Source organism: Lissotriton helveticus, chromosome 1_2, assembly GCF_964261635.1.
Source record: "Lissotriton helveticus chromosome 1_2, aLisHel1.1, whole genome shotgun sequence".
Lineage (NCBI taxonomy): Eukaryota > Metazoa > Chordata > Amphibia > Caudata > Salamandridae > Lissotriton > Lissotriton helveticus.
In genome coordinates this window covers 311,895,265-311,922,985 of record NC_136058.1, presented here as the reverse complement: position 1 = coordinate 311,922,985, position 27,721 = coordinate 311,895,265, and the positions used below count along the sequence as shown (strand labels likewise).

Genomic DNA, 27,721 nt, shown 5'->3' with positions numbered 1-27,721 from the left:
GGTCAGTTTTTAGTTTTTGGGTAAAGGGGTATTTTTAGGGTTCAGGGTCAGTTTTCAGTTTTTGGGTAAAGGGGTATTTTTAGGGTTCAGGCTCAGTTTTTAGTTTTTGGGTAAAGGGGTATTTTTAGGGTTCAGGGTCAGTTTTTAGTTTTTGGGTAAAGGGGTATTTTTAGGGTTCAGGGTCAGTTTTCAGTTTTTGGGTAAAGGGGTATTTTTAGGGTTCAGGGTCAGTTTTCAGTTTTTGGGTAAAGGGGTATTTTTAGGGTTCAGGGTCAGTTTTCAGTTTTTGGGTCAAGGGGTATTTTTAGGGTTCAGCGTCAGTTTTCAGTTTTTGGGTAAAGGGGTATTTTTAGGGTTCAGGGTCAGTTTTCAGTTTTTGGGTAAAGGGTTATTTTTAGGGTTCAGGGTCAGTTTTTAGTTTTTGGGTAAAGGGGTATTTTTAGGGTTCAGGGTCAGTTTTGGGTTTTTGGGGTACATATACAATATTGCCTATTATTTAATTAAATGTTGTTACTATATATATATGTTTTAAGAAATATGATTAAAAATATATTTTTTTTTTACTTTCATTAAATATTTAATTATTAAAAGTTATTTTAAGTATTGTTAATTATATTTTAGTAATAAATTTTTTATATTAATGTAATTAAACATTGTTTTTAGTAAAGTCGATATTTTTTACAACGATATTTTTGTAAACGATATTTTGTAGTCGATATTTTTGTACTTACCTGTTTGTACATACAAACTCGATATTTTTGTAGTAGATATTTTCACCTCGATATTTTGGGTACTCGATATTGTGGTAGTCGATATTCTTTCAGTGATCCGGGGTACGCGGCAAACGGAAGTGAACATGTGGCAAAGTCACACTGTCCTTGGTGAGGTAACCATGGCCAGACCAAAGTGCCGCACGCGTCACCTGTTCTGAGAAGGGACATTTATAGTTTTAATTTAACTGCAGCAGCAGCATGTTTGTGTTACGTATTTCTGCACCAGTCAGGTGTCCATGCCCATTAAACCCTTGCAAATCTGTTCCTGTTGTCAAGTCACTCTCTTACCTGTCTCAGAAATGATTCCGTGTGATGTATGTCCGCCTCCTTTGCCCTTCAGCTGTGTTGGGCACATGTGCCTGTCGGTGTTGTGGGGGGGGTTGCTGGGCACGTAGTTCATCCTCTCCCTCCACCTCTATGTGTATCCCCCTGCGCGTGTTGATGTTGTGCAGGATGGCACACACAGCAATGATCTGGCAGCAGGTCACTGGGTCATACTGCAAGGCACCTCCAGTCTTGTGCAGTATTCGGAAGCGGCTCTTGAGGATGCCGAATGTTCGCTCAACCACATTCCTTGTGCTGATGTGTGCTCTGTTGTAGCGCTGCTCTTGCGGGGTAGCTGGGTTGAGATAGGGAGTGAGGAGATATTCACGCAATGCGTATGCGCTGTCACCTGCAGGATGGGGAGAGAATGGTAATCAGCATGAATGAAATTATACATGTGGGGATGGAGTGGATGGGGAGTACGATGATGCAGCTATATGTACCTAGTAGGTGTCCCTCTCCGAATTCACCGTTGATCAGGCGCCTGTGGAGGCCACAGTGACGGAAAATGTTGGCGTTGTGTGTGCTCCCGGGGAATTGGGCTACAAGGTCCGTAATGATGAACTTGGCATTGCACACCCCCTGCACATTAATAGAATGATATGATTTCCGGTTGCGGAAAATGTATTCGGTGGCTGATGGAGGACAGATGGGGACATGCGTGCAGTCAACACACCCTATGACATGGGGGAATTGTGCCACCTGGTAGAATTCCCTTTTGGTGCGGGTAAGCTGCTGGGGGGTTCTGGGGAAGGTGATGTGGCGATTAATAAATGTCAGCATGGCCTCTAGGAACCGGTGGAAGAAGCGTGATAAAGCACTTTGCGACACGCCTCCTGTCTCAGCTATTACCCCCTTGAAGCTTCCAGATGCAAGCAGGTGCAGGCAGCATAGGACCTGCACATGGGCTGGTATGGCGTTGGTCCGACGGGTCTCGTGCTGCAGTAATGGTGCCAGGTCTGCTATTAGGTCCATTATCATGGCACGGTTGAGTCTATACTTGGCGTACACCTGTTCCTCGGTTTGCCCCAGTAAAGTGATGCGCACCCTGAAGATCCTGTCCTGTATCATCCTCCTGCGCTGGGCCTGGGCGTTGATCCTCCACCTCCTAGCAAGCACGTAGAGGGCAGCCATTTTGGTGTACATGTGGGGTTTCCCAGGGCATTTATGAAGGGTTACTGATTGTCAGCACCTGCTGATGGGGTTAGTTTTTTTTTTCTGTCCTTCTGTTAACTTTACCTCCTGATTGTGATTCCCCTTATTTTGCTCATGCTAAATAACGATTTTAGGGATTTCCGGTATTAGCGACTGTTCATGCATTCCATTTCGATTCGTTATTGCCTATTCGGTATTTCCGAAGTATGCTTTGGGGTTCGGTATTTCCGAATGTCTGTTTAACGAATCGGTAATTTACCGCGGAGGATTTTAGCGGTTCTTTATTTTTTTCCGATTTTTTGTTTGATGCATTGCGTTTTATGGTTTTGCGTTCGGTATCGGCCTGTTTTACCGATTCGGTGTTTTACCGGGAGGTATTTTCGTTGATGCATATGCCTGGAAAAGGCCTCTGGTCTATTTTTAATGCAAGATTTAAATAGAGGGGATCATTAGTTTGGGCAAGACTATATGCAAGGTCCAGCAGGGTTCCAGGCAGGAAGGAAAGCTTTATTGAGGCTTTCAAAAAACTTTGAAAATTAAAATGGTGAAAAGAGGCCCTGTAAGACCACTTGTGGAAAACTGTCATGGGCTAAATTTACATTTTGGTGAGAAAAATTGAAGGGCATTGCTGGCCTAGTACAAAAGGTATAGTAAAACTGTTTCCTCCTAACATGTTCTTGAGTCAATTCGCTTCCACAGTCATCGACTTCAGAATCTGGTCTGCGTTTTAAAAGGGACAGTAGAAACGGCACACTGGCTTACCAGTATTTGTCTTTTCGCTGGTATTTGAATACATATTTGTTTAAAATGCAGGGTTTTTTTGCTTCTTCTTTTAGACAGCTTTCGATACCTGCTGGAGCTTATATCTTGAATAAATAAAAAACATGAAGAGGAACTAGGAACTATACTTTGGGTAGGCCACCAGCAGTGACTTCTTGCAGAAAGTGTCATTCACATTTCGGTTTATTTCCACTTTAACCTGATGCTGCTATTTTATTTGACATTTGGTGTTGGTGTCTGTATGTCTGCATATGGAATGTCTATAGCACAAACCTAGCAAAGCACTGTATGGTCCAAGCTTAAAGTCAAGGAGTAATAGGAGAGGAAGCTGGGTTGTGGACAGTTAATGCACTGTGATGTAGTGTTCTTTAATAAGTGAATCTTCAACTGTTTCCTAATTTGGAGGAGCGTTGGGGCTGTCCTTATGGATACAGGGATATTGTTCCAGATCTTGAATACATAGATGGAAAAGGCCTGTTGTCCTGTTTTATTTCTTTTTTAAACATAAACACTTCTTAGTCTACAGTTTGAAGGTGTCATGCCTGCTGGTGTGCCGAGAACCACCAGAGACGATGATCTTCCCTGCAAGAAAGACAGGGGTGCAGTTTGTGATGACTTTGTAAATGATGCAACTGGTTTTGAAGAAGGTGCGGGCCAGTAAGGGAGCCAACAGAGTTTACCTAAAATAAGGGCAAAGTGATCATATTTTACCAGGCCCTGGATGAGGCGTGCTGCAGGATGCCCCTGGGGGGTGCCTGTGTGGAGTCTAGGAGGCCATTGAGCAGGGCCTTACCACTGCCCACATTCAAGAGTATGAGGGCTTGAACAGCAGTTCTGAAGTTGTTTTCTGGAAGAAACGGTTCAACTTTCTATAGAAGAGCAAGCTGGTACCATGCCACGTAAGGTTGTTGTCCAGGGTGAATTAAAGTAGCTTTGCATTGAGTGAGAGCTGGGGTTTGAAGCCATTAAAGTTCATATCATTAGGCCAGATGTGTACTGGATCATGTGTGTTGTTAATGGCAAATAGCAGGAATTCTGTCTTAATTGGGTTGAGCTTTATCTAGGCACTGGACATTGCGGTCTGGACGATGTGCAAACAGTTGTAGAGGTGGTGTATGTCTGAAACAGAGTAGACTAGAATTGTGTATTATTGGCATATTGGTGAATCTTGATGCTGTTATCTGTGAGTAGAGGTTGTATGACAGAGGCACAAATGGCTAAACCACGCATGCCCCTACCACTGAGCCCAAAGCACACATTCCTTTACCATGCATGTCTTTTTCATGTATTTTATTTGTAAAGGCATGAATGGTAAGAGGGTATGCGTGGTTAAGCTTTACCACTACTCAGACCACCTCCCTGTCCTAAGATTCGAACCCCCTACTTCACCCCCTCCCCCACCCCTCCCTGTCCCTTACCCTCTCCCTCACCCTGAGACCTAAACCTAACCCTGCCCTTAAAACTACCCCTTCCCTTCCCCCTGCCCTGAGGCCTAAAACCATACCTCTTACCTTATATTACCTTGCCACTGTGCTGACCCTGAAAGTACCCCAACCTCTTTCCCCCTCCCTGAGACCTAAGAATCTCCCCTTTGCAAATCTACCCCAATCTCTTCCACTGCCCTGAGGCCTAGAAACCTGCCCCAATTTAAAAAAAACTACCCAGATTACCCCACCCTGAGCCCTTAAACTGCCCCTCACTCCTACAAACTCCCCAAAAACCCAGACCTAACAACCTCCCCATCCCCTGTCTGAGCCCTAAAAACCTGCCCCCGTCCTACCCCCTAAAAGTGTCCTCCACCCCAAAACAATACCCTCCCAAACCCTGCCCCAGCCCCATTTATTTGTTCTGTGTGCGGAGCTTCCTGTTCTTAAGCTTTCCACCCATCCTGAGCACTAGAGCACTATTTGCCTTAAGCACGCATATGTGACGTTGTTCAGGCAAGCGTGGTTACGTTTGCGGAGCTCCAGAATGCCTGCCTCTGCCTCGTTGTTCCAGGCCTTCCCCGTGAGTAGAGCATCAAGCGATTCCATTTAAAGGTTGAAGATGACAGAAGACAGTGTGGAGACTTTTGGTACGCTACAAGTGAAGGGGATATTTTGTGACCTGGAGGTGCCCCCAGTCACTACAATGCACATAAATGTATTTTGTTTTTATTGTATTTACTTTCACCCTCATCAACCAGTTGACTCCGGCATCACATTGGTATACCTAAGTATCTCTCAGGGCAGGGGTAGTGCTGCTGAGCATGGAATAATTAACATTAGCTGGACACACACCATGGAGTGCAGCCAAGTAAGACAAAGCAATTCCTATTCTCTTGCCTAACCATGTTTGTGAGATGCATGCTGGTGGCGGGTGACTTCTCCAATGATGTCTACTGCTGGCAGGTAAAATACCAACGTGGATGTGCCTGTAGTGTATTATTTCTCCGACATCCACTTTGGCCACTTTGTGGGAGAACTCCAGGCACATCCATGTCTGTTTTTAACCAGGCTGAGGTCTTTTGAGATTAAGGTTAAGGAAGGGGTCCCGTGAGGCTAATTTTAACATTTATAATAGGATCCAGTGAGATAGGAACTAAGGGCCCAATTCACAAAGGTAAACTTACACTTTTGAGTAAGTTTACTACCTTTTGGTATTCACAAAGGTAAACTTGGATCAGAAGTCTAACTTTACTACTGTTCGATATTCACAAAGTGAAACTTAGATCAAAAGTCTAAATTTCCTACTTTTCAGTTTTCCTAAAGGTAAACTTAGATCAAAAGTCTAACTTTAGATCTACTTTAGTAGTAACTTACCTTTATGAATACCGAAAAGTAGTAAAGTTAGACTTTTGGTCTAAGTTCATCTTTTGTGCACAAGAACACATGCCTTAACCATGCGGTCTTTACAACGACCACTTCTACTTTTTACCATGCATGCCTTTACAACAAATTTTGTTGTAAAGGCATGACTGGTAAATTATATGTGTGATAAAGATCCCACCCCAGCCACCCCTACCGTGAGCCAAAAAAATCAGACTTCCATTGTTAATCTACCCGCCCTAGCCTGGTTAACTAACCAAACAACCTACCATGAGCCCTAAAACCCGGCCCACTTGTCCCAAACAACAACCGCAACCCTAGCACCCCCGTCCTGAGCCCTAAAACTGCCCATTCCCCCCTGAGCCCTAAAATTCGGCCCACTGCCCTAAAAACTACCCAGACCCCAGACCCCTTCCTCAAGCCCTAAAACCACCCCTACCCTTAAAACCTACCCCGCGTTCCCGCAGCCCCAGCCCCAGCACAACTTACCAAGCCGCATCCTGGTCCTTCTTCCTGCCGTGATCCTTCCGGTTCCTCTCCGTGCCCATCTGGTCTGATAGCTAGAACACTGACTACCTTAATCAGGAATATGCATGGCTAAGGCAAGCGTTGTTCTGCTTGCGAGGAAGTAAAGGCCGTTTCCCCTATTCAAGTGGTTTTCTTTCTCTAAACTGGGCACTGAATACTAACAGCCATAGATTTACAGGGTTACCTTTATAGTAATACTTGAATTGAAGAAAGGCAACATCTGAATATTGTGTGATGCTGGCCTGACATTTAGTTCAAGCTTAGTTGTCTCTATGTTTAGTTAAACATAGATACAATTTATTACGATACTAAGAAATAATTTAATCTAGCATATTTGTTTAGATGAAATAAAAATAAAGTAAATTTAGTATTACTCCAATTACCCAATCTCCAAAAACCTCCGCCATAAATGAAAGTCACTATGATACAAGTAACTGATACTGTGAGCCTTGAACATCTCTCATTGCTGCCCCTAGAGGGTCTATTTATTATTTATTAAATAGAAATGAATACTGTAGTCTGTGTTGGCCCAACTGTGCAGAGAGATGAAAATAAGTTCCTCAGAAAGTTGTTGTGTGTACCACCTTCAGCATCAGTAGAACTGATTCATGAAGAAGTCGGAATCGAATTTATCTCTGATGTAGCAGCACTACGTCCCTTGCTGCTATGGCGCTCAATCTGGGCCAAGACTGAAACACAATTTACCCAGGAGATAATCCTTGATTGTCTCAGGTTGGACCACTCTTCGCGTATCATGTGGTTTAAGTACATCCACCACTGGTTCAATCTCCTATTCAAGTTTGACATATTTCTTGACCCCAAATCTGTTGTATCTATCCCCAAAAACGACATAAAACAAAGGTTTTTAAATCATAAGAAGGAGTGTCGTGACAGGGTGTCTGGAACGTTACAATCTGTGATGTTCTACCGGGAATGTAATCCAATTACCGGTTTCCAACCTTACCTTTCTGGTGTTACTCGTAATTCTCACCGGTTTGTTTTAACACGCTTAAGGTTGGGGATCGTACACCATCTTGTAGCATTCCCTGTAATGAAAGCCAGATCCGATACCGTATGCCCTTGTGATAACATCTCACGTCAGAGTTGCTGCCACTTTTTATTGTTTTGTAAATTTTACCGTTCTTTTAGGATATTATATCTAAAACCCATCTTTTTAAAAAATAATGTTCGTTCTACAAAGAATGCTTTACAGTTACTATCCTCTTTAAATGATTTGGATATTTGTTTTTTTGTTGCGTCATACATACTAAAATGTACAGCTGCCAGGAAAGCCATAGTCATCTGATGCATTTGACCGTGTTTTAACCCTATGTCCTCCTGTCTGTATATCTGTATGTATTACAAGTGAATTCAGTTTTTATCAGGTAATAGACTGTGTATCGTCTAAATCTAAATTGTACCGGTCAAATTATGTTTCTAGACTGTAACATATTATGTCTATGATGGTTTTTAGATAAGTTTTTAGATTTGGTGACCTTGATGACATTTTAGAAATCAATGTTAAATATGTAAATCTGTCTTGCTTGTATGGTTTGTTTTACAAATCGAATATAGCTTTGAATTGAATCGAATCGAATACTGTAGTCTATGGCCACAGTTGATGTGAATTCTAGCATTTACATCAGAAATAGATTAAAGCTCTAGGGGGCATATTACCGAGCCCCTATCGCCACCACAACATCACTTTTTGTGAAGTTGTTGTGGCCATAGGGTCAGCGCCCTATTACCAAGGCAGCGTTAAACCACAGAATGTGGCTAAAAGCCACGTTAAGTGGCTTAACGCTACCTTGGTAATAGGGCCCTTTCATGCTAAAATTAGCGTGAAAGGGGCGTGCAGTGGGTGTTGCGGGGGGAATTCCACCACAACACCCATTCACTTCAACGCTGCCACCTATTATCAAGAGAGGTGATAATAGGGGGCAGCGCCAAATTTAAGACCAGAAAAATCCTGATCTTAAGGTGGCAAAATGTGGAGAAAGGTGTCCCTTCCTGTACATAAACAAACCTTCTTTTAAATGCGATTTTGTAACTTACATGTGTGCTGCATGAAGCAGCACACATGAAAGTTACAAAATGGCATTTTAGGTTTGTTGATGTGCAGGAAGGGAAACCTTCCTGTACGTAAACAAACCTCCCTGCTCGCAGACATCCTTGCAATCTGGTGCAAGGGTGCCTGCGTTGCTGTTAAGTTGTAAAACTTAGTGCCATCACAGGGGGAAAAGCAAGGCTGCACCATATCCTTGGTAATATGGTGCAGCCTGGCGCTTTCGAAGTGGCGATAAGAGGCATTAAGCCAAGGAGGCTAACGCCTCTCACCGCTACTTCCTAAATAAGATGCCCCTAGGTTATTACTATTAGACCAATAGAATGAAGTGGTTGTTAATAATGGACCTGCTCCCTTAATCTTTGCTACTATGACACATCAACCTTGATTGTCACTTTTTGTCTTGATTATTTTGACTTTGCAATTATGCATTTCACACTGGTGTAGAGTAGATTGAATGTTTCTGGCCACTTCTCATCCAATATTTTTCTAGCTTTCCTAGTTAAATGAGTATATCGTTAGAATATGATTTGTGGCTTATAAATCTATACTTTCCAATATACACTTGCCTTCAAACTAATGTGGTAGCCAAGTTAGACCATGATAATTTGAAGGGACTATGTTTTTCTCCTCATTATTCTGGCACACAACCATACGTTTGAATATCAGCTCAAAGCTCACAGTGAGACTCTCCTGCTTAGGCTAAAATGTATCTATTTAGTACTTAAAAGAGACTCCTATTTGGTTTAGTATATAGCTTAACCATCGCCTTTTGTGTCTCTGATGCTGCAGAGGTCTGTTTATAATAGACAAGACTGGAATCCTACGTCAGATCACCGTCAATGATATGCCTGTCAAGCGTTGCGTAAAAGAAACTTTGCGACTAGTCAAGGCTTTCCAAGATGCTGACAAATCAGGAGAAGGTAAACACTCTTATTTTGAACTTCTTATATGTAATTTTTCACTGCCACTGATGTTTGTGTACCTGACACAGGTTCTTTAGCATCTGGCTATTAAAAACGTTTGGTGACTCTTGTAGCGCTAATGGCATTAACACAGGGCTACATGGCTGCGGCATACCACAGATTGTAACAGTTTGCCAATGACTTTACATCCTGTATTCAGAGAAGGAGCTGAATAATGTAGAACCTCATATGCATCCCCCTGTGAGAACCTTTGAGTGTATTACAAGCATACATGCAAGGCAGGCACATTGCCTTTGCCAATGCTTGTTCTAAAGATTACTGTTATGTAATTGAAACAGGTTGGGCTCACACATAAATATTGTTTTCCATTCAGCACATTAGACTCTCCCACTCTTCATAATGATGTGCCTTCATCACTGTCCATGCTGGTTTTACTGCACGCTCCTGAGTCGCAGGGGTCCCAAACCCACTGAGGAGGGAAGATTCATATTAGCTAAGCTTCTGTCCCAAAGTGAGACCGCTTGACATGAATCAGCCTGTTCATTCACAACTCTCTAGAAGTTTCATGAAGAGAACCTCCTTATATCCCCTTCTATCTTGCCGGCAGGCAGACCAATCTTTTCATGGACTGCGTTAGCTGCACCTAATATATTTTAGGGTATAGTCAAATGTATGTTTTACTTTCTTTTTAGGTCTCGCCTAACAGCATGCATGTGCAGATGCTGCAAGGGCTATTGTATACAGTAAAGGGCTTGGAGCCCTCCTATAACTTACCATTTGCAAGCTTGATTGTCAATCTTTTGAGCAGCCTCCTAATTGGCTACTGCGGGCCCGATTCACAAAACTAACTTAAGACAAAATCCTAAACTTACTACCATTTTGGTATTCACAGAAGGCACTTACTCATTTCGGTATTCACAGAAGTTAGTAGTCCTAACTTTAGGACTCCTAAATGTGTTCTGTGAATACCGAAAGTCTTAAAGTTAGAATTTTTCTCAATTTAGTAGTAGTAAATTTAGGACTCCTAACTTTAGGACTCCTAAATGCCTTCTGTGAATACCGAAAGTCTTAAAATTAGGATTTTTCTCAATTTAGTAGTAGTAAAATTAGGACTCCTAACTTTCGGACTCCTAAATACCTTCTGTGAATAACGAAAGTCTTAAAATCTGGATTTTTCTCAACTTTACTACTACTAAACTGAGAAAAATCTTAATTTTAAGACTTTCGGTATTCACAGAAGTCATTTAGGAGTCCTAAAGTTAGGATTCCTAACTTTACTTCTACTAAATTGAGAAAAATCCTAATTTTAAGACTTTCGGTATTCACAGAAGGCATTCAGTAGTCCTAAAGTTAGGAGTCCTAACTTTACTACTACTAAATTGAGAAAAATCCTAATATTAAGACTTTCGGTATTCACAGAAGGCATTTAGGAGTCCTAAAGTTAGGAGTCCTAACTTCTGTGAATACCGAAATGAGTAAGTGCCTTCTGTGAATACCAAAATGAGTAAGTGCCTTCTGTGAATAGCAAAATGGTAGTTAGTTTCGGATTTTGTCTTAAGTTAGTTCTGTGAATCGGGCCCCATATGCCTAGCATCACTTCCTTTGATTTTTTCAGAGCATGAGCCAAGTACTAATTGATTACATTTCATTAATGTCCTTCCGGTGCTCGCCCTGTGCTTCCCTCAGGTGGAGGGTTTTTTGGTATTACATGGCCCGATTCACAGAACTAACTTAAGACAAAATCCTAAACGTACTACCATTTTGGTATTCACAGAAGGCACTTACTCATTTTGGTATTCACAGAAAGCACTTACTCATTTCGGTATTCACAGAAGTTAGGAGTCCTAACTTTAGGACTCCTAAATGACTTCTGTGAATACCGAAAGTCTTAAAGTTAGGATTTTTCTCAGTTTAGTAGTAGTAAAGTTAGGATTCCTAACTTTAGGACTCCTAAATGCCTTCTGTGAATACCGAAAGTCTTAAAATTAGGATTTTTCTCAGTTTAGTAGTAGTAAAATGAGGACTCCTAACTTTAGGACTCCTAAATGCCTTCTGTGAATATCAAAAGTCTTAAAATTAGGATTTTTCTCAACTTTACTACTACTAACCTGAGTAAAATCCTAATTTTAAGACTTTCGGTATTCACAGAAGGCATTTAGGAGTCCTAAAGTTAGGAGTCCTAACTTTACTACTACTAAACTGAGAAAAATCCTAATTTTAAGACTTTCGGTATTCACAGAAGGCATTTAGGAGTCCTAACTTTACTACTACTAAATAGAGAAAAATCCTAATTTTAAGACTTTCGGTATTCACAGAAGGCATTTAGGAGTCCTAAAGTTAGGACTGCTAACTTCTGTGAATACCGAAATGAGTAAGTGTCTCCTGTGAATACCAAAATGAGTAAGTGCCTTCTGTGAATACCAAAATGGTAGTTAGTTTAGGATTTTGTCTTAAGTTAGTTCTGTGAATCGGTCTCTATGTGACTTACATCGGGCTCCGTTTTGACAAACTAAATTGAAGAAATGCAACCTTGTAAATGCTTCAATTGCTTACCGGTAATTGCATTACTCCGAGTACTTTTTCATCTAATAAATTACATAATGATGCGTGGCAGCCTCATTATGTAGTTAACTAGGGAAAACATATGGGGAGGTAATGTGTGACTCGTTCTGCCTTCCTTGTTTTTACAGACAGGGCGCCACTGTGTCGGATTACATGCTAAAAACAGTCGGATATTTGATTTGAGTGCATATCTTTTTGAATTTTAAATTAGCTTAAATAAAATGGAGTTTAGATGGTGTCAGCTTGATTATCTTGAGAGAATATACTGCCAAAACATCAGCAATAGAAGTTTTCACACGGACACTATTGGCCTGATTGCGGACTGCCAGACTCGTGGTGAGGTAGCGGAGTCAGTCTCATGACTGCTACATTACTACCCTAACAGTTGTTCCCTGGTGGTGGTGCAGCAGTCCAAAGGCATCCATATGCTTGACAGGAGCGCCATAGTCCCGCCAAGCATATTATGAGTTTCCTCGCTGCCAGGGTTTTCATGGCGGTTCTTCCTCCATGAAAGCCCTGGCGGAGAGAAAACATAGGCGGCCCTACAGGCCCCCCTTGTGCCTCACGCCATGTGGATGCACAGAGGGGGGCACAACATGCACCCCCCTGTGTGCATGCACAGACGTTCCAGGATGGCATGGACTTAACAGACCATGTAATGCTGGAACAGTTTTTGACGTTCCCATTGCGGGCCTATTCTACAGGCACCACCATAGGAACGCCAAAGGAATCACCCACCAATGACAGAAAAAGTAATTATATGGCGGGCGGTTCTCAGGCTGGTTTGGCGGTACGACGGTGGGGAGGTCCCGCCGCCACACTGTCAAACTCGTAATCGATCCCTATGCTGTAGTTTATAATAACGCTCTCCTTAAATTCGGAAGTACAATGGTCTTTGCGTACCTCATTCCATTAATCTCTTCGCAAATCAGGATTGCGCTGGAACTACCAACTGAGTTATTTTTTGATTGGCTTGGAGAAGGCTTTGGTAAGAAGGAATTGATAGGAACTCACATTAAGAAGTAGATTTTAGAAAGCCAATTTTTAAACACTGACACCTACATCACTGTCTCTCACTCTACACGTAAAGAAATCTGCAATATTCTAACATAGTAATTTTACAACAACACCAAATGTCTCATGTGTCTGATCATTGCAATTATGTGTTTAGGGCATGGTTACTTTATCAGATTATTTTTTCTAAGCTGTGACTGCCAAGTACCCCATGTCTGACGTCTTCAGTTGGCCCTTTACTCCTGTGCTTTTAACAGTATAGAAGAGACATGCAACCAAATCACGAGTCACAATTTGAAGAATATAGCAACCATGGCGTGGGGGTTAGTCAGTAGGTAATATGTCATGTAGTTTTTCTCTGCAAAATTAACAGAAACAGTACTGTCAGCAAAATGTTTTTCTAACTGTAGAATGGCTGTTAGCTCTACTGCGAGAAGTTACATCACAGGTACGTCCAAGATCAAATGCTAAGGAAAACTACATATTGAAAACAGAACTTCTGAACCCAAAGTTCAGTGCTTGGAATTAAATTAAAATTATCTGAAGCAGGTTTGCATGCTGCGTGTTGAATTGGCTTTATTTCTCCTCTCCTTGTCTCTTCTCCCCACCCACCCGCCTCATCTCAATTTCTTCTACCCTTACTAGCAAGTAGAAAAAAGCACAATGAAGCGACCAGCTTTTTAAAATCATCCCATTATCCAACCCCACCCATGCCCTGTTAACCATCCCCTATCCGATTGCCTAATCAATATCTATTAATTCTTTCCTGCTCTCTTGATTTTACTTTTTCTCTAATTCACACACTTTATTTACATCTTCTGTCTCTCATTCTTTTGTCCTCCTTTCTTTTGCCACCCTCTTCCTTAAAACAACAAAAATTACCTTTGACTCCTTGTTCTGCTCTACCTTTCCACAGCGTTCAACAGTGTAGAGCATCCAGCAATTGACCCGCACCCTGTAAACGTGCATCCCCTTCACTGGCAAAGTCTAAAAATGGTTCACACCCTACCTTACCAACTGATGGCAACTGTTTCATTAGTAACTACCAACCCCCAGACTCTCCCTGTCCCCAGCAGAGTCTGTCAGGGCTCCATCCTGTCACCCATAATTTTCCGCATTTTTTATGGAATACCTGGGAGCCATTCTTGCAAACAACAGCATCCAGGTACACCAGTATGCTGAGTAGAGTTGCAGTACTTGGAATTCCACGGAGTTGCGTAAAAACTCCATGGATTTGCCTGGAGTTCCGCTCCACCCTATGTTCACCAATTACTGTATTCACATAATGCCTTAGTATCAAACAACACTAATAAAACACATAAATAAAGTTTTTAGGGGTCCACTCAAAACCCCCACTCCAAATTAGGCCTGGGCATAGCTCGCGAAGATTTGCAACACGGAACTCTGCGAAGTTACAAAAAAACTCAGCGAAGTTCAACCAATGGCAGAGTGCAGTGCGAACTGCAGTTTGTGCTGGTATTCCTGTCACTCGGGTAGAAATTCTACCTGGGCGGCAGCTCGTGCTTGCGAACTTACCGTTTGTGATCGCAAACTAACCATTCACAATCGCGAGCGGGGAAAAAACTCTCCTACACATCGCGAAGCGGAGTTTTCTGCACTCCACGAGCTCCGCGGAGTGCTGAAAACTCTGCAAACTCACCGAACGGAGCGAAGTCCACCGCCCAGGCCTACACTCCATACGGGTACCTCTCAAGCCTCTAACCGAAAGCTGACAGGATCTACGGCCTTTGTCTGCGGTGCAGCCAATCCAGGTTGCCGATCTCCTCTTCCTTGAAAGCAGCAGAATCCACAGCTGACAGGATCTTGTCCAGGCTGCTTTCAGTGGAAACGCTTTCTCCTCCGCGCTCTCCCTCTTCTTTTTTCCTGCCTTTCTCCCTTTGTCCGTGTCTGCTCTGTGCAGCTCTGTCTATTTAACCACCGCTCGGTTTAACTCTCTTTAACCCTTGGTTCAGATGCTCCGTCCATCACCACCCTCTTTTGTACTGCTTTGTTTGCCATAACTTGGCAGGGTATGCTCAGACATGAGTCCCTTGCTCACTTTGCCACTGGATTCAAGCAAGCCAGGCTGAAGATGGCTGAAATGACAGAAACCGGTCCTAGGAAGCTTGTTTCCCGTCCAGGGAAGGCATGGCTTGGTAGTTCGGGCTGGGCTGTTCCCATAAGGCACAGGGTCAGACTGATTTGCATATGGCCATGTCTGAACTAGGGTGGCAGAGTGGGCTAAAGAACGGTGATGGATTAAACCCAGATCTGTTGACTGGGTGTGAGTGTTTGATTGGTTCAGATGCTCCGTCCATCACCACCCCCTTTTGTACCGCTCTGTTTAACCCTCAAGCACACCTAGATAAGGAGGTGCTTTAATCAGGACAGCCCCTGTTATGAAGACGAGACCATGCTATTTTGTGACATTCTTAAGCATCATTCTAAAGAAATCGGCATGCAGATAGACTTCCAGTAGATTAAGGGAAAACATATCCTAAGACTCATTGCCCAATTTTCACTGCGAAGCTATAGACACAACGAGGCTCTCTACTTACACTCCTCCACTTGTGCTCTCCTAGTCTGTATTCTACTTTATCAATCCTCTTTCTTTACTCTTTTTTATTTGCTTCCATTCCCACACCACTTCGTCTTGCTCTCCCCACGGAAGTAAACCCCCCAACTTTGATAGCCTTTTCACCCAGTCTTCTTTCCATCACCACCCTGTAACCGTTTTCACGTGCTCTTACTTCCATTCCATGATTACTACTGCCGCAGTCTCACCTCCTTAACTCAGAGTGGCGAACTCTGCCTTCTGAGCTCCAAAGAGGACTGGTGCAGGCTTGTTGGTGCTGAACAAAACACTGAAAATACATTTCCCATTGTGTGCTCTTTCATTTATATCGGTCCCCCCAAAAAGTTTTACATTGGGATTCAGGTTACCAACACACCAACTGTGAGTGATTCAGCAAATCTAACCACTCAGATGCACAACAGAATTTCCAATTAAAAAAAAAGCAGTTCTTCTTTTCTTTATAGTTTTCAATGAATCACATTCATATCAGTAAAGATCACTCACATATTTTAAGCGTCATGCTTACACTGGGCTAAACACACCCTAGAGACAAACTCCAAAAGTGATGCTGGGAAGGATGCAAGATGACCTAGCAGCCCAAAACAGTGACACCTGTTTTATGGGCTGAAGATGTGCAACTTGTCACTTTTTGATATTTGGCCAAGGAAATCTTTGCCCCTTGAATTGGGAGCTTCACAGCAGAGTTAGAGGTGGGCGGTGGGGGCAAACTTCGCCACGCAGCGGAATCCGAGTTTTATGCCGAACTCCGTGCTCGTCAACAGAGTAGAGTCACAAAATTCTGCAAACTCCGCTCATGGAGCGGAGTTGACCGCCCACCCCTAAATTGCTTATAACAACATAACCTATCACAGAATCTACTCAACCAACGGCATACAGAGACTCAAAGTCTGTTTTGAAGGCATCCAATCCTGGCTGTCAGCAAACTACCTGAAGTTAAACCCCACAATGGACCAAATTCTTCCTGTTTCCTACAGTGCCAAACATTCTTAGTTATGGCTTTCCCAGTTAAACCTAACAGACTTATGCCCGTCTGACAGAACAGATCTCGACAGTGGTCTGAGCAGCAGCGACACGTAGAATGGCAGTGTCAGTACCTTGACGCAAGTGTGACTATAGGATGGCACCGGTTGCCAGAACCGCATGACCCTTGAACAAACCAAACACATGGTATCCTCTACTGACAAGCATTTGACTCAGGCCAGAGCATTATGCCTCACATATGTGTATGGAATGCATGCATAGGTAAGCAGGGATATGCACTCACCCCTGACGGAGGACCAATACCAGGCCGGGGTCAAAACATGTTGGCATTGAATAATCAGGAATAATTGAGATATTCAAGCTCAGTCCAAACCCTTATTTGACTGACACCCCCAGTACCCTACGAATAAAGAATCCTTTTGGGTATACTGTGAGGTATTTTTAACCTTTACCCTTTCATCTGGATCCCTGCATTATCCAGTAAGACGTTATCTAAGAACTATCATCCTCTTGGTTGAGTCCACCTTGGTGGTACCATCCTACCAGGCCGACGGTGAAGCATGTCACTATTAAGTGAGTGAGGCGACTACTCCAATATCTATAGGACTGTGAAGTGGTGCCTTTATTGGACGCCGCCCCTTCCTCCTTCCTTTCGCCTAGTTGCCCTTTTGTGACAAAGAGAACAGGCCATTTACCTCAGATTCATCAATGACTAGAAATACTCACTCAAGAAATACATTGTCAAGAAGTCCTAGAACAGGAAAAGATTTCCAAATGACAGTTCACGCCCTAGTCCTCTCTCACCTCGATGGTGGTAATGACATCAAAATGGCATCTCAAATGCCACCCTTGCTCCACCGAAAAGCATCCTGCATGCTGCATTATGGCTCGCATCAAACACCCTTTCACTAAAGGATCTACTCTGGCTCCCCATGCATGCCTGGATCATCGCAAGATCAGCGGCATCACTCACAAGACCCTCAAACTTAGACGCCTCTCTACCCAGCTAAAACTGCTGAGTTTATTAGATGGAGGGCTATGAGGAGGCCCGACTGTGTACACGTTGGATTGTCATGCGGGGAAATGTTATACGAGATTGAGGGGATGGGACTAAACTACGTGATGAACTGCTATGGATGAACATCTGAACTATGACACAGGGATATTGAACCTTGAAGGAAGTGGAGGGGATGAGGGGTGGGGGGCGCGGGATACTGCTTCATGGTGACATGCTTGTTCTATGTTTTTCCTTGTTGCAAAACAATAAAAATGTTTTTCAAAAAAAGAAAACTGCTGAGTTTATAAGAATCTTCCATTTGTTAATATATTCCCTTCTTAAAGTATTGTAAGCTATCTAACAATATAGATGTATTAGTTTTCTATATTATATCAAACCATGCATAGTTTCCCCAAGCACGCTGTGTTGCCATTGGACCTGTAGTTAGAACTTTTCCTTTCAGTATCCTCCTCCAGCACTGGTCTGTATGTCCTGGTCTGTATGTCTAACCCATCCCTACACCAGTTCCTCATATACCTATATCACCAGTTGTGTCTGATGGTACAAGTTGTGGTCTTTTTAGCATGCCTTGAATGTGACACTAAAATTACTACACAGAAGTCCTGCCGCACCCAACAGTGTCGGGCGTGTTCGTGTAGATGCATGTGCATATGCATATGTACATGTTCAGTTTGTTCTGACATCTGTGTGAGCTGACTGTAGGGTGTGTGCATATTTTTCTATTGAATTAATGATTGCATGGTTAGTCTCTATTAATATTAGTGGTTTACTGGGCTAACACTGTCTAGAGAATGAATTAAGTAAATGATTGAGTACAGTGGACAAAGGAGCCACAAACACATATAAGGAAGGGTTCTATATTGTGAGTGAAGTCCAGCTTGTGACTTGCGGCTGCTTTGGACCAACCACCTCCTGGATGAAACCCCAGGCCCACATTTTCTTGATGAGGTCTGGTGTTTGTTTGAGGTTTATTGAACCACAGGTTTAAATCACTCTTGATCTTATTTTCTTGCATTAAGGGGCAGATTTACAAGCCCCCTGCGCCACCAGTACTTCACTTTCTGTGACATACTGGTGGCGTATTTCACTGCTCCATATTTACAAGGACAGGAAAAGCCACACTGCATGGCTTTTCCTGTCCTTGTAAATGTAGCCCCTTTAAACGCAGCACTTTGCGTGAAAGGGGCGTCCATGGGTGTTGCCGTGGGTGTTCCCACACAACACCCATGGAACGAGACACATTTCCACATTTACGAGGAATCGCAAATCTGGAAATGCGTGTGAATGCTACGCCTCCCCAGGGGAGGCGTAGGGAGGCGCAAAGATGAGAAATGTTTTCATTTCTCCTCGTTTCTTCTTCTTTCAATGCGTGCTGCATTCAGCAGCACGCATTGAAAGAGGAAAATGGCTGTAGTGATTGTGCAGGAAGGTACCCCTTCTTGAACAAAAACAATCTCTCCATGACAAAGGCATCCTTACACCCTGGTGCAAGGGTGCCTGCATGGGTGCTTGGCAGCTGTGTGTGCGTCATCGTAGGGGAGAGCACAGGAATTCATGTTGTAAATATGTCACATTCCTGTGCTTTGGAAGTGCTGCAGCATGGAGCAGCCAAAGGGCTTGCGTTCCAATGCTTCAGCACTTCCTTGTAAATCTGCCCTCAAGTTTGCAGGTGAGTGGTCAGTTCTAGGAATCTCTCTAGGAATAAGGGGGCAGATTTAGAAGACCTGGGCATCCCTGCATATTAGCAGGGATACGCTAGTTAAAATGTGACATGTAAAAAAACAACCTTGTGCCACCATGGATGCGCCACATTTACAATGCGGCATACCGTGGCGCAAGGATAGACAGATACATGACGCATTTGTTGGCATAAAGGTGATGCAGTGCTGGAGTCGTGTCGCAAGCGTGACACAACTCCAGCCTGCTCAAGGGTGGCTTTTATTTACTGTGCTGCGTCACTCCTTACGCCTGCTACTTGCAGGCGTAAGGTTTTGACGCAGCCGTGTCGTAAAAGTAACTCAGTGAAATCTTGTAGATTTCACTGCATCAGTTTTACGAGGCTTCCTTGCGACGGAACGCCCACCCTGCATACATTATACCTGACGCAGGTATAATCTAGTGCAGGGCTTTACAATGTGACACATCTTCCGAGATGTGTCACGTTTTAAATTTGTCGCAACGTGGCTCACAGAAGTGACGCAACAGTGGTGTAAATGTGTCGCAATAGGCTTGTAAATCTGCCCCAAGGTACTTATCCCCAGGTTGGTAAATCACTGGTACGATGAAGGAGCTATAACAGTTAATGATGCACCGAGCAACTTAGCACTCACAAATTGCACAGTAGATGTCAAAAACCTCTGTGCCATGTAGAGCAGCATAATGACTAAGGGGCATATTATCAAGGGATTTATCTCCGCTTTTTTGGCTTTAAAAGGCAAGAAAGCGGAGATAAAATTATCTCCCTATCAGCAACAGGGTGCTAACACGCAAATTCGCATGTTAGCACCCTTTTTCTCTTCGCTTCCCCTTGCATCTCTAATGAGATGCAAAGGGGGCGTTCCAGAGAAAAATAATAGGAGAAATGTTGTTAAGCGACATTTCTCCTATTATCAAGGATTTCGCTAACCCTGTTAGTAATAAAAAAAGCAGCGCTAACCGCGGTTAGCACTGCTTTTTTTACACCTGGTATTTTCCTGACTTAGCCATGATATCCTATGGAAGGTGGATATCATGGCTAAGTTTGTGAGCCCCTATCATCAAGCTAACGCCAAACTTCGAGAGATTATCGTTGGTTTTCCAGCGATAATCTCTCATTTGGCAGTTAGCGCGAGGATTTTTATCACTTCTGAGATAAACCTTGCTAATAGCAAGTTATCTCTGCGATAATTTCCGGCGATGCTTAGCGTTAAAAAATTTGTTGCTAAGCATCGTTAGCGATAAATATCGCTAATCGTTGGTAATATGCCCCTAAATTCTACACCACCCCCTTGAACGACTGCCCCCACTGTTGGAATACTGTCATCTAGCATGGTGATTGAATGCTGGACCTTGCTTCTGTTGGCCTTCCTTCCTGGTAGTTTTTTTCATTAAGAAGATTATAAGAGTCTGATGCACTCTTTTGTGCCGATTGTGTGTTGATAAGGGCAGCTTTTGTAGGAGAGCTGGTAACAGCAGGTGAGGGTACCTTAAGACGAGCACTGGGAATTGGATGGGGATGTGTAAACAAAAAAAACATGTTAAGATGCATGTTCATCATAGAAAGATTCTTTGTGTCATATATCTGTGTATTTTGGTCATGGGTAACAGTAGCTACGTTTATATCTAAAAATCTTACTTCCACTGCATGTGTTCTTGCAACAGGCAGGACATGTCCCAGGGCGGGCTGTTAAGAAACAACAACATCTCTTGCCATATGCATTTCGTGTTCATCAATACTAAATGTAGTCTCATCATAATCTGTACCTTCTACTCTAAAATGTAAATGTCCTGGTTTTTGTAGCGCCTAATCCTGGAGTTGTGTCTGATTCTACGCCCAACCAATATTGGCAGATAAGGCTTTAGTGAGCAACTGATTTCAGTCATACATGGAACCTTCACACAGATATATCTTTTTAAGTCTCACCTAGGCAGCACTTGCACTGTCTGTTCGAGACATGCTGTACTCAGCATATGGGCATTCAACACGCCCAGCATTTCTTGTTGGTTAGTTGGCCTGCCTTTCTAAATTCCTTTATTGTGGTTGGTCAGTATTGTCCATACGTCCCGCCTTTATGGGATTGGTTCCCTCAGAAAAAACACAAGTACTTGTGTGCTTGTGTAGGGTCTGGAGCAGAGCAGCTCTGTTCAGTGGCTTGGAATTGGCGCCGAAATTAATTAATTGTAGTACGCTGATTAAGGCTGCAAGATAATTAATGAACCACAGGAGCTAATGACGGCCACGCTGTGCTGGTTGCCTTGGTCATGCTGCTGCTTGTATTTACTTTTGCACGTTTTACTGACCATTGAAAACAGATGTATGCTTATTTGCACTTAGTAACTTTGTGTACGAGTGCACATTCTGTACCTAAGCACATGACAATGTTCACCAGAAAGGCACAGTTTTGCATGTAATGCCAAATGTGGGACCAACCACAGTAAAAAAGTTATAAAAAAGATTATGACAATGAATGCAACATAAGAGCAGAATAGCGTTGCACATTAGAGTTGTACTTTAATGGTAAACATTTTGAGAAATGTTTCTAATGCTACGTAATCTGTGTAATGTAGCCCATGCAGGAGTCTTCATTTCTTTAACGATTGCTACAATAGTAAATAAATAGAAAAAAGATACGGTGGGTTCAACGTTTTTTTCCTATTTATTCACATTCGCAGCAATGGTGGCACGCTGCGCATTAGCGTTAAACCTCTAAATCTAAAGCGCGGGGTGCCACCATTGCACCAAAAGTCCATAAAGAGCAAAACAAAGCCATGCGGAAGCCACCTTTCTTTCCAATTCCGAATCAAAAAGTTTTAAGTACACTTTTGAAGGAACTACTGGAATGGTTAAGTTAAACAACATTATAAATATTTACCAAAGTGGATTTAAGGAAGGTCATTCCACAGTGCAAAGTGCTATGGTGTTAGACTTAGTAGCAATATCAAAAATGGGATGGGCTAGAGGCACTTGTAGGTCCAACATACATGCCCCGGGGGGATCAAGCAAGCAGCAATGATATGCAGTTTCTTTTAGAGAGAGAAGAAGAGTAAGAGGCCTGGTTGGTCTAACACCCTAACCCTACGGTGGAGACAGGGTGTCTCCCACTTTGGGATTTGGGGCCCTCACACACCCGGCTGGGTGTCAAGCTTCATCATCAATCAATCAATCAATCATAACACTTGTATAGCGCGCTACTCACCTGGAAGGAACTCAAGGTGCTTGGGGGAAGGGGGCCGCTACTGCTCGAACAGCCAGGTCTTGAGTTGTCTCCTGAAGGCGAGGTGGTCCTGGGTCAGCCGAAGGTGGATGGGGAGGGAGTTCCATGTCTTGGCCGCCAGGTAGGAGAAGGATCTGCCTCCGGCGGTGGCTCTTCGGATGCGTGGTACGGTGGCGAGGGGCCCAGGTTGTGGAGAGACTTGTGTGCGTGGGTGAGGAGCCTGAACGTGATCCTCTTGTTGATGGGGAGCCAGTGCAGGTTCCTCAGGTGGTTGGAGATGTGGCTGCGCGGGGGATGTCTAGGATGAGTCGGGCGGAGGCGTTCTGGATTCGTTGTAGTCTTTTCTGTAGCTTGGCTGTGGTTCCGGCGTAGAGGGTGTTTCCGTAGTCTAGCCGGCTGGTGACGAGGGCCTGGGTGACCGTCTTCCTGGTTTCGATCGGGATCCATCGGAAGATCTTGCGGAGCATGCGGAGGGTGTGAAAGCATGAAGAGGAGACGGCGTTGACTTGTCTGGTCATGGAGAGGGAGGAGTCCAGGATGAAGCCCAGGTTGCGTGCGTGGTCTGTCGGCTTGGGGGCGGTGCCCAGGGCAGGGGGCCACCAGGAGTCGTCCCAGGCGGAGGGTGATGGCCCAAGGATGAGGACTTCCGTCTTGTCTGAGTTCAGTTTCAAGCGGCTCTTCTTCATCCACTCTGCGACGTCTTTCATCCCTTTGTGGAGACTGGTTCTGGCGGTGTCGGGGTCTCTGGTGAGGGAGAGGATCAGCTGGGTGTCGTTGGCGTAGGAGATGATGGGGCATACTCCTCGTCAATCCGGAATTGCAATGCCTGACGGGCACCCTATGAGGGGCTCATTATTGGAAATCTTTTTGTCCCAAGCTGTTAGGTGCAGTGTGGGTATGGGGCCTCATAGTATAGGTGAGAGGGAGATGTACAGAAAGGGCTCAAATGGGGCACAGTGGTACTCCAAATCAATTTTAATCAGCGAGCCCACTGGTCCCAATTACAATCAGAAAGGTGTGTCACCACTGAGATAATGGACAGTGGTGGCTACGGAATAGCTATCAACATGTTTCTTGCCTAATGTGTCTGAAGGATCACGTGGCAATTCTTCAGGACCAAATGTATACTATCTACACAGTGGTTGGTTCCAGTGTTAGTGTCAGGTGTAAACCAAGCACTTAAGCAACCTAGCAATGAAGTACCTTATTAGTAAACCAACCTAAAACATAAAATTAGAAACGGAAGCAACATAAATCATAAGAAAAAACATTAAGAGCAGCCTCTGGAGAGATAACATGCACATCTACTTGCTCAGGTGGTTCTTAGAACTCATCAATGGAAAGCTCTATGAAAATAAAGACCAATGTGGCAAACATGTAGCACATCTAGACTTAGTAGCAAGCCTTGCTCTTATTGGAAGGGCAAGTCCTTTGCACTGTGCCTTCATTTACTTCGAAAAGGCACCTGATCACATATGTAGACATAGATGATGTTCAAATCTACTCAGTTTTAGCAACACAGTGTACATATCAGCTCAATAGCACGACCACCCTTGAGGAGCTATTAAACAATAACATCATAGCTAAAACCGAAGAATATGCTTTTCTATGCCTGTGTAAGACAAGATTCCATCTTAACTTCATTTTATTTAACTCCTTAAAACGCAGGTTTTCCTCATATTTGAATATCAGCTCATCCAATGCTCCATGCTTAGGAATGTACAAACTCCAAGCACTAGTTTATGCAGATGATCTATCATTGATGGGCCATACTGCAATAGATATACAAAGAACACTTACACTAGCCATATTAGCTGAGCATGTTCGGTACAATGATGTAACTATAAACATGGAGAAAAGCCAAATTTTACAATCAATGTACAAAGGATCTTAGTACATTACGAATGGAAACCCTAGGTATAATGCAGGAATATAAGAATCTATACTTAATATTTGACAAAGAGATGAAGTGGAGGACACTACTTAAGCAAAAGAGGAAATTGATTGAGAACTTGACCAATGGTATTCAATGATTTGACCACAACTAGGGGTGAGGAGCTCTGGCACCACTGGTGAGCTCCTGTGAATCCAAAGTGACAACGATGAAGCTCTATGTCTCTCTAAATAGGTCCCAGCTTCGACAAAAGCATTTGAGAAGTGAAGCTACAGCATGATGGAAACACCTGAATATATGCAAAAGTATTGCAATGGAAGCTGTAAACTTAGAAACCAAAATAACTGCAATGGATTATAAAGTAGTTCAACAAGTGCTATGCTAGTACATCATTCTTTTACATTCTCCTACTAACTCAGACTCCAAATGACTTCTTGAAGAACTAAGGGGCATATTATCAAGACAGGCGATAAAATTATCGCTGTTTTAGTGGCAGAAAACTGCAGCTAAAACGGCGATAATGGGCTTGATAATATACTCTATGGAATTCCAGTTGAAGCCCATGTTAGATGTCCTTCACATTTAATATGGGCTTCAATTGGAATTCCATAGAGCATATTAGCAAGCCCATTATTGCCGTTTTAGCTGCAGTTTTCTGTCACTAAAATGGCGATCATTTTATCGCCTGTCTTGATAATATGCCCTCTAAGAGCAATAGGTCACCAAGATACATCTACTGTCAAATGAAGTATGGCAGGTGGATCCACAGACGTGGCCAACGAAGTTCATTTGACAATGAAAGTGTATAGATCTCTTATAATACTGCCAGCAAACACAGTTACAACTCAGTGCCGTCTTAATGCATCAAAATACTGATTTTATTGGAGGTACCAATAAATATATGTTTATTTTATCAATAATTTAAATTTTATTCCTATGAGTGGGGGTGTAGGCAGGGCCCAATGCATCGCTTTGTACGGGGGCCTTTAACGCCATTAAGAAGGCCTTGTTACAACTCCTTTCTAAGCTAAGAGGCAAGGACACTGCACATAAAAGTTTTGATAAGCCATACTCTCATACTATATAATAATGACCATGCAATAAGTATGCAAAATGAACATACAGGCTCATATGCATATTATGTTTCAGTGTATAACCCAAAATAAGTATTTGAAAATGTGCAGTTTTAAGTAAAAAGAATGAGAATAAGAAAGAGTAGATTTACATTTTTTAGAATAAAAAACTCAATGAGCTTGTGTACCAACAGTAGATTTTATAAGAGATTTTAGTCATATCAAGTGTTTTATAGTTTGCTTTTAAAGTCAAATAAACATATTACTAAACTAACACTTAGTGGCATATTCACAAGGAGCTATCACCGAATTAACGGCACTTTATCACAGCCAAAGTCGTGATAAATGTACCATTCACAATCTGATGTTAACAGCTCACAGCACCAGTTAACCCACGATAGCGCCAGCAAAAAACATCGCCACAGGGGACCTCCGCAACTATCGCTAATGAGATGCAGAGTAGGCGTTCCTGTGCAAAAAGCAGCAAAAACATGACACCTCAACATTCACAACGACCAGCTAGATCTGCGATAAGAAAACAAAACATGCGATAAGGCGCGTTAGCAGCAGGAAATTAACCCCTGCTCTGACCTGGTGTAAAGTCGAATGGCAGCATGCACCACAAAAGGGAGCCCAGCCCAGGGCGTCATCGGAAGGGCAACAGATGCCATGGAGCCACTCATCATGTAGCCCGGACACCCAGAAGGGCCACAACACCCAACTGGTCCAACCCCCCCTGAGGCAGCGCAGCCAAAGGCAGTGCCCCCCCGGGAAATGCACCTGCCTCACAGGCCCAACAACTGACAATGTCACTGTCTTCCACAGGCCGAAAGGGACAACCATCCTACGCATCCTGGCCATCATCGCCTAACAGGCCAACAGCACCAACACAGCGGACAACCAACATCCCACCCTACACCAAGCAAGCTGCTGGCTGTGCTGCACCTGTTGGCCCCTGGCACACCCCAACCAACACCCGCCAGAGTTGGCAGAGTCAACCAGCCAGCCACATCCACTTTCCCACACCTGTCCTGGACATCACCATCACCCTGGCACCCCAGTCCCCATACGTCCAACACAATGAGCAAGAACTGCTGGAGACAAAGCAAGGACCATATGCCATAGCCGGATGCACGCACGTGTTGGGGACAATCCACTGCAAACATAAAAGGTGACACAGCACACAATCACCGCAACAGGAAGCACATGTCACTCATCAATTTGCAGGCAACATCAGAACACCGTTGGACCTTCACCAATGTCGCCTCCAAATACACAGCCAGTGTGCATGATCCCTTCACCCTCCGACATTCCATCAGCAACCAGCGTTCCCAGGATGGCACCAAGGGAAATGCACAGCCCCTTGGCAAGTTCCAAATCAACACCCCACTCACCTCAACTCCACAACCATGCAATCCACAACTCTGGCAATGCATACGTTACAAAATCACAACCAATAAGTACAACAACATGCCCACCCACCAGACACGACAGAACAACTTACAATGGTAACCTGGGCAAGCCGTGAACATGACCAATCAACGGCATGGCACCTCAGCCACACAATAGCCGAATGTGGGGAGAGGTGGCAACCAGGCATGTGTGAAGGATGTAGTAAAACCATGATTGGGAAAGTACACAATGCCAAGAGTGGCGGCGGTGTACTGGACAGATAGCAGTATGCAGAACACACCCATATGCATGGCGACATGTACCTCTGGTGTATGGAGTGTAGTGGACAGTGGATGCAACCATGTCACCCCAGCCAGTGGGAGTCCTCGCGGAAATGTTGCCTGTTATGCCCCCCGTAAGCGTGAGCAGAGTGGGATGGCCCGGCGTACGCCAGGCCAGCGTAGGGGTGTGAATAAAAAGCATGTAGCCCTGGGCGTGGTCCTCTTCCGGAAAGGCCAACATCTCTACCAGGGCGGCGCCTCCCACACCGACATGAGGCCGACGCTGTCCCCGTTAGCGGAGTTGCCTGCGATTCTATGCACCTGCCGCACCCCCGCCTGCTGGACCACGAACTCGTCAAGGCCGACCCTGCGTAGCCAGGCAACACTGATCACCAGCTGACACCGGTGTGTGTCAAGGAGGGCCCACCACATGCCTGTGTAAGCTCAAAGCTTGAGGTCCGCGACCCTGCCAGCCTCTCAGACCATCGCTGGCCCCCCGACGATGGCCCTCATTACTCCTTCCCCATTTACATATTCCACCGGCGTCCTCTGAGGCCCAGTAGGTCCCATATGTGAAACTATGTCCTGGCTCCTGAATGGCAGTGACCCAAAATCTGGGCCTGCGGCCACAGCTCCAGA

The 27,721-nt window shown here is 43.9% G+C and overlaps 1 protein-coding gene across 1 annotated transcript in view; it reads left to right on the top strand.

Annotated features, from left to right (window-relative positions):
* The window catches only part of PRDX1 (peroxiredoxin 1), a 119,391-nt gene that overhangs the window by 84,815 nt on the left and 6,855 nt on the right, over positions 1–27,721 (top strand). Inside the window, exon 4 of the mRNA XM_078671869.1 lies at positions 9,225–9,355. Within this exon, the coding sequence (XP_078527995.1) occupies positions 9,225–9,355 (131 nt within the window). The remainder of the gene's footprint in view (positions 1–9,224; positions 9,356–27,721) is intronic.